Genomic DNA, 7,600 nt, shown 5'->3' with positions numbered 1-7,600 from the left:
ACTCAAGGTGCGAGGTGTGCTGCCTTGCTGCTCTGTGAGATTTGTGTCCTGAGTGTTCTCACTCACCCCGTGGTTGTGTGGCCTTGGGGCGGGCTGGGCAGGGCTGTTGCCGTGTGATAACGCTGGGGTGTGATCTCTGGCTTAAGCAGCAACAAAAATCAGTGTGTGCCTTGCGCGGCAGTCGTTTTTTTTAAATAGGACACATTAAATCTCCCTCACGAGTTGCGGTTACAGTAGCGTGGAAAACACCGAGTTTTAGAAATATTTGGTACTGAGTAGTAACTCTGTTCTTTAGTATTGCACTTTATAGAGTAAATTGTAGACTTGTGCTTATGAACAGTTAGTAGAAGAAAGGATTGCTAGGTCTGGAGGTGGAGAGAATAGCTGAGCTTGGACTTCTGAAATGGGGAGGAGCAACCCGTGGCTCTTTCTCTCCTCAGGTCAGGGTAGGCTGGGTAAAGGAAGCCAAAGTTCTCAGCAGGAGTTTGAGATGTTTGTCTGAAAGGAGGGGCCTTCAGGTACTGTACATCAAATTTAAATCAGATTTTTGTTGGGGTTGCTAATGCAGAAAGGCAGCCTCCTCCCAAATACTTCATGACATCTAATTCCATCTCGGAGACGATGGGCTGTTTCAAGAATTCACACAGAATGATCTCTCCAAGGCGTGTGTAACTGTCGGTTAGACCATGTCAGAAGTTGTTTCCCTGAAATGCTGTCAGTCTTTTGAAATACGCTTTGTCTGCAGTGCTGTGCAAATTCAGTGCTATTTAACACTGGTTCATTCCAAGTCTCTGTGCAGCTCTTAGCAAAGACTCTGCTGATTTAAAGTGGAGTTTGGAGTGGGCCTTCTGCAAATGCTGGTGAAGCTGGCAAGAGCTCATCTTGCTGCCTAGAATCGCAGCTTAAAATCACTCGTTTGCCCACACCCGTCTATTTTTTTTGCCCTATCTTTCTTTCTCATGCATTTTATTTGTGTGGAGGAGGTTATCCGTACAGAAGTTGAAATGACGAAATTCATTATTTTAGGATTTGAACATTAATGCTGGCATACGCAGTTACTTGAAAACCAACTCTCAGGACATTATTTCTCTTCCAGATTTCTAACAGAGTGAGACTTTCCATGTTTATGCGAGAACAATGACCCACTGTCCTGCAATGAAACCTTTTATATACTCTTTGTTTAGGAACTTGCTCTTTTCTGAAGTAAAATTCTTAGAAGGGCCGTGCTGCAAGTGCAACATGTACTTCAGGAGAACCAAACAGTATTTGTGAAAAGCTGATGTACTCTTCATAATAGTTTGATTTGTAGAAAACCAAAGGAAATCTGAAGGTTTCTGAAGTCTTGTTCATCTGAAATTGAGTGCAAAGAGACACAGCAAATATTTGTGTTTTGTTTTTTTTTGTCTGCGTAGTGTGTCATGGAGCCTGCAGATCAAAATTATTTGTGGTTTTAAAAGCAGGACCTCTTGGTTCCTGCATCGATTTACATTTTCCAAGTTTGTTACTCAAGTGAGATGATGGAGTGAGCCTTGAAGAGTCAAGTCCCTTTCCAGGCACTGGCTTTTGCCTGGAAGTAAAAACCTCCAGTCCCTCCATCACTTATTTTTCTGTACAGTCTGAGAGAGTTACTGAAGGGCTCACGGCTGGCATGTGCAATGCCTCAAATCTTTGAGCCTTCCAACAGTACGATCTTATTTTTGTGCCCCTGGGAGATCATCTGTGGCCACAAGTTTTCTTTCTTTCCTCTGTTCTTCTAAGCAACAACATGTTTCAGTTGCAATGTTAGATTTGAGGCTGTGGACTCGATCTAAGGGGCTCCCATCCCATGAACAACCTTTGTCTTCCAGGCAGTCTTCTGTCGAGGTATCGCAGAACTGCCCCTTTGTCAGTTAAAGAGAGATGTCTTTTTCTGTTCTGTTGAACTTGAATGATGGCTTTTAAAACAAGGAGTGTGTTTAAAAATAATCAGTAGAAGTAGATGTTTGAGCAATGTACCCTTTTGCTGGTCGCTCTAAGTGGTTCCTCTAGCAGGGACTGTTCCTGTGATTGTGGTAAAGTAAGGAAGGGTTGTAAAAGCTCTGCTAGTGGGAAGGATAAAAAATAATCGGGTCATTGCAGCACATCCTTTGTTGCTGACTAGGCCAAAGCTGAGACAATTTGAAATTTTTTATTTGTGCCGATGTGGAAATGCACCGGCGGTCAAGAAGAAGAATTTCTTTACTGAGAAGAATTGAGGAGGAATTTCTTTACTGAGAGGGTTGTCAGGCATTGGCACAGGCTGCCCAGGGAGTGGGTTGAGTTGCCATCCCTGGAGGTGTTTAAGAGACAGGTGGATGTTGCATTGAGGGACATGGTTTAATGGTGTTGATAGAGGCAGGAAAAGGTTGGACTCGATGAGCTGAAAGGTCTCTTCCAGCCAGAAACGTTCTACGATCCCATAAGAGCACCTCGTACAAAGCAGGTTGCGAGTACAGGCTTAGAAGTACGGGATGGAGATGCTGGTTGGACAGTTGCCAGGGGAGCCCTGGTAACCTTGTCCCATCCCTGTCCCCGGTGGATTGATTTTGTCCTGTTTCTGATGTACAAACACGCAGCGTATCTTCTATAACAAGGGGAAATACAGAAGTAACAGCTACTGAACATCTTGTTGTGGGTGTCACTTGCGTAAGCAAGGAGTTGATCTGGCTGATTTTGATTTGATGCTCAACTGTGGGCTCTCTCTTTGCCCGTTGTATTTTAACTTTTTTTTTTCCCCTAGAATGGCTGTATTTCAAATAGAAACATTATTTGCCACAAACTTTTCTGGGAATCCTATTTGCTCTGTAGACATATGGGGTTTTTTTTTCTTTTTCAGTGACTCTGAGCAACCCTGTGGAGAAAGGTATGTGTGTTCAGCTGCTTATTTGACATTCAGTCCTCGTGTAAAAAGATTCACAAATGCTCTGGTTTAAAAAAATCGATGGAGAGTATTACTGGTATTTGAACTTGCGTAACTCTCTCAGTGTTTCCTTCCTGTAACTGCACTCTGGTGAAGTACACAGCGTGCATTGTTAGCCACGCCGGGACTTGTGGATGCCCTGGGAAGTGCCCCTGTGTAGTCACAGTATAAGCAGAAGAACATGAAAAGGCTTTGATCCCTTTTACTCTTTCAGAGCCAGCTATGTCTGTCTAGCTCTGTGCACCCACATGCCTTTTCTCCCTTTCTGTTTTACTTTTTCAGAGCTGATTTTACAAGCTAAACAGAAAAGACTAGTTCTGTTCTGTGACCTGCCTGGTTTTTTTTTCCTCCACCATTTTATTTGCTCTTTCAGTGAAAGCTATTTTTCTTTTTTTTTTTTTGTGGGAGGCTTTTACAGGTGATTTTGTGCTTGGCTCTCTTGACCACTAATCATATGTGGAGTGGCACCACAGTAACTTTCAGTTACCACCCTAGACGAGTTAGAACAAATAAACAATGGCACAGAGAAACTGTAGAAAGCATCGTGTTAATGATTATTCAGCAGCAGAAAGCCATTAGTTACCTGATCTGTTAGTGCATCTCCAGGTCAGCTTCCTCTAACATGCTGCCGTGTTGCTTTATCAACAAAATTAAACCTGTTGCAAGATTTATCTCCTTACACACTAATTTAAAAAGGCCTGAGCTCCACCTGCGTGTGGTGTAAGGATAACATCTCAAACCAACTTGGGAGCATAATAATGGATTCTCATTGATTCACAGATCAGTCACACAACCCATCTCGTTCTTGTGAGGCGTATGGAATCGTTTGCCACCTCGTTAGAAAGTTTTAAAACTGTATTTGGCTTTTTTACCAATTATATTTTCCCACAGTCTTGCCTGAGAAGTTAGGAAGTGTTTGGATTTCAGACTTCTTTTTCCAGGAGGAGTCGTTACTTTAGTCTTAGTTTGCTGGAATTTGAAGCTCAAGTGAAATGAGGAAAACGAGGTTATTGTTATGATTAAACGATGTGTTTAAATAAAACTGTCTCGTAGCTGTTGGATGGTATTTTAGTGAGTCAAATATTGAAGAAATAACAGATAGTTTTTGCAGCAGAAGGACAGCTGTCCCACAGTACGCCTGCTTGGGCCCAGGGGCTTTGCAGTAAAGTTTGCAGATTGCAGTAAGCCTGCTGGATTTCATGTGATAATGTTGTTCCTAGTGGATTACAATCCTTTCTCAGTAATCACAAGACCCTTTCTGCTCAATTTGAGGGATGTTTTCCTGATTATTTTGTTGTGGCAGATCTAAAAGATGTTTAATAAGAGACCTGTTTTTATTCTGGTGATGCAAGGCTCTGCTAAAGCATCTTTTTTCCTCTCAGCTCTCGCAAGTGGCGAAGAACGTGTTGCACGAGAGGGCAGCACCCTGATACCGTGATAATGTGATGCAAAGTACATTTCGTAGCAACTGATCCCAAAGTTTGGAGGCGCTGGAGTATTGTGGCGTTAACCTTCATGCTGCTCAGCACCAGCCAGCTCTGCTTTGCCTGGGCCTAGGATATGGGGAAGAGAGGGGAATCCTGCCACTCCCAGTGACACAGGGCTGTCACCTGTCCCACGGGTGAAGTCTCTTACAGCTGTGTTCTTCCTCTCCCAACAAATCTCCCAAAGGGGAGGCTTGTGAGACAGGTAACCCCTAACAGCAGCCACAGAGCTCTGAAACTCCACTGGCTCTCAGCTCGTAAGGGTTAGCTGTATTGTAATACCAGTTGGTACCGTAAATCTTCTTTTCTCCTTGATTTTTTTGGTCGTTGTCATGAAGGATTGGAATTAGGCTCTTTGCTTAAGAAGTCACTGTTCTGCTTCTGTTTCTTTGTTTTGTTCTGTTTCTGTTGTGTTTTTTTTCTTAGTGGCCTATCTTGTGATATTCCATATTCTCTTTGTGCTCTTTGTGTGGACGTACTGGAAGTCTATTTTTACTCTCCCGGTGCAGCCAGGCAAAAAGGTAAGAGTCCAAGCACTTTGCGTTCATTGCAGAACAAAAGCGGGGATGCTAAAGACAAATCAAACTCGTTAGAGGGAGTGGGAGGTAAAAATGGTACCAAACTCGGCTCTATTTTAAATATTATCTCTGCTGCCTGTGCATAACTCCTGCTTTCATGCCTTGTGCTTCTAGTACCATATGTCCTACGCTGACCAAGAACGCTACGAGAATGAAGAAAGGCCAGAGGTGCAGAGGCAAATCCTTGCAGAAATTGCAAGGAAGTTGCCGGTGTACACCAGAACGGGGAGCGGAGGTCAGCTGAGCTCTGTTTCGTTAAATCTAAAGCAGTGTGTGCCAGCCGTCCAGGTGATACCGCCGACCAGCAGAGCGCTCCTAATGCCACTGCGTGCTGGGTAACTCTGGCGTGAATCATTTTCCTGCCTTTCCTCTTGGGTTTTATGTTTGGGAAAACAAAAAAAGCCTCAAACACTTCTGCTCATTGGCAGTGGAGCGCCAGGTGCTGCCTCTGAGACGCAGGGCGTTACCCTTTGTATTTACAGAGCAAATAGTTGCGTTTAGTCAGAATCGAGCTGTAATTATCACCCGTGCTGTGTAAGGGTAACAGAATGACAAAATCTGTAGTCGTTTTTGCTTGAGATGGAGTTAAACTTCGGGGTCTGACATTGATCTCTGAAGCCAGAGGAAAGCGCACAGTTTTGTTTTAACGCCTTAAGGCTGGTTGAGTGCGTTATGGAGAGGATTGTTCCCCCATCTGCAGGCCTCCAGAAGAATGATGAAAAAAAAACCCAAACACCACTTTTCTGTTATTGGGTATTAACATGTCTTTAATTTCAGGGATTCGGTTCTGTGACAGATGCCAGCTGATAAAACCAGATCGTTGTCACCATTGTTCCGTCTGTGCTATGTAAGTTCCTGCATTGTTTCTCACTGGGGTGACAGGTGAACGGGCTGGTCCTTCACGTGTCTTTTTACCACGTGAAGGTGCCCGAATGCCTCTGGCGCGGCTGCGCTCAGCAGCGTCCCTTTGCGCCCTTCGGCACCAGCGTTTGTGTTGCCCTTTCTGCTGTTGGTGGCCCCGAAGCGTTGGCGGTTCCCACGCCATGTCCGCGCTAATTTGCTGGAAAGTGTGCCACCTCGTGAAAATTAACTGAGCTCCTGGTTGTCTTTTTTTTTTTTTGTCCTTTTGCAGATGCGTGCTAAAAATGGATCATCACTGCCCGTGGTATGTCCTAGATGCTGGTTTGTAGTTTTCTGAAAAGAGAGGCTGTTTGAATACGTTTTCTTCCACACAGTAGCTTCTGTATGCCTCTTTCACTTTAGACCATGCACCTCTTTAGGCTGGGAAATTTAGAGAAGAATTACACTTTTTAATTACCTGAAATGTTTGGTACTTTGAAAGACAGATTGTCCATGTTTGTTACACCTGTGTAAAAAAAGCTGTTCTGTCGATATAATTCCACACAGTAGCTTCTGTATGCCTCTTTCACTTTAGACCATGCACCTCTTTAGGCTGGGAAATTTAGAGAAGAATTACACTTTTTAATTACCTGAAATGTTTGGTACTTTGAAAGACAGATTGTCCATGTTTGTTCCATACACCTGTGTAAAAAAAGCTGTTCTGTTGATATAATTTAAATCACAACTGCTGATTTGCTCTGTGATTCTTACTCAAATTTTAAAGGGACTTCAGTTTTGGGTATATAATCGTCCCAGCCTGCAGTTGGTGGTTGCTTTCAGTAATACGGTTTGCACACAGGTTGTTTCTGAAGTGCTGCCTGCCACCTGTGCATGCTCACAAGCATTTTGTGTAGGATGGTGCACGGATGAGTTAAGCTTTAATACTTCTTGAGAGTTGCTGCCATGAAATTCCTTAAACTCCTCCTTTTTTTTAATAAAAAAGGAAGATTTCAGGAATCAGAAGCAACACAAACATTTCCCCGCCTGAGTCCTAAATCCTAGAGGATTTTTTTCAAACCTCAGTTTTGAGAGAAACTCCCCCTATTTTTTCTGCACTCCCTTGCTCCTTTTTAGAGTTGTCCTGTGCGTGGAGAATTACAGTCAAATTTGGGTTGGGTTGGGTTGTGTGTAAACAACCGAGCAGTGGAGAATCTGGCTCCTGAGTTCTGCGAACGAATGAAGTGACACAGAACTGAACTGTCCTTTTCCCTGGCATACCCCAAGTCCTCAAGGGAAGCTGTAGTTCTTTTCGACCACTAAGAGGAGCTGTTTATTGGCAAAATCGCGTTGTAGAGTCAGGAAGCTCCCTAAAAGCAAAACCCGTGTAGTGCTCCTTGTGTTACAACTGTGTGCTGTGCAGACCCTGACTTCAACTTTGCTTTTGTTCTCTAGGGTGAATAACTGCATTGGATTTTCTAACTACAAATTCTTTCTACTCTTCTTAGCCTATTCTTTGTTGTATTGCTTGTATATTGCTGCAACAGTCTTCAAGTATTTCATTAAGTATTGGACAGTAAGTTGTGAAACCTGGTTCCTTTTTGATATTCCTGTGAGTCTGGTGGGATTTAGTCACTGGTGTTACTTTTTGCTTGCAGTCAGTGGAGGGGCTGCAGTTCTTCCCGGAGGTATTTTCCTGTGCATGTATGTTTCTCAGGATCTTTGGTATCAAAGTGTAACATCCTGGCACTGATCTGTACTTA

General features: G+C 43.5%; 1 protein-coding gene across 1 annotated transcript; it reads left to right on the top strand.

Annotated features, from left to right (window-relative positions):
• Positions 1–2,854: 2,854 nt before the first annotated feature.
• LOC104268488 (palmitoyltransferase ZDHHC15-like) lies at positions 2,855–7,413 on the top strand (the record flags this gene model as incomplete). Its single annotated transcript, XM_009878963.1, has 6 exons — positions 2,855–2,881; positions 4,849–4,943; positions 5,115–5,235; positions 5,778–5,847; positions 6,133–6,165; positions 7,293–7,413. Coding segments are annotated over 6 exons (467 nt in total), but the record flags the coding sequence as incomplete, so codon positions are not given.
• Positions 7,414–7,600: the final 187 nt, after the last annotated feature.

The sequence above is a fragment of the Apaloderma vittatum genome, unplaced genomic scaffold (assembly GCF_000703405.1).
Source record: "Apaloderma vittatum isolate BGI_N311 unplaced genomic scaffold, ASM70340v1 scaffold16951, whole genome shotgun sequence".
Lineage (NCBI taxonomy): Eukaryota > Metazoa > Chordata > Aves > Trogoniformes > Trogonidae > Apaloderma > Apaloderma vittatum.
The sequence above is the reverse complement of the archived record's forward strand: the minus strand, read 5'-3'. Positions and strand labels throughout refer to the sequence as shown.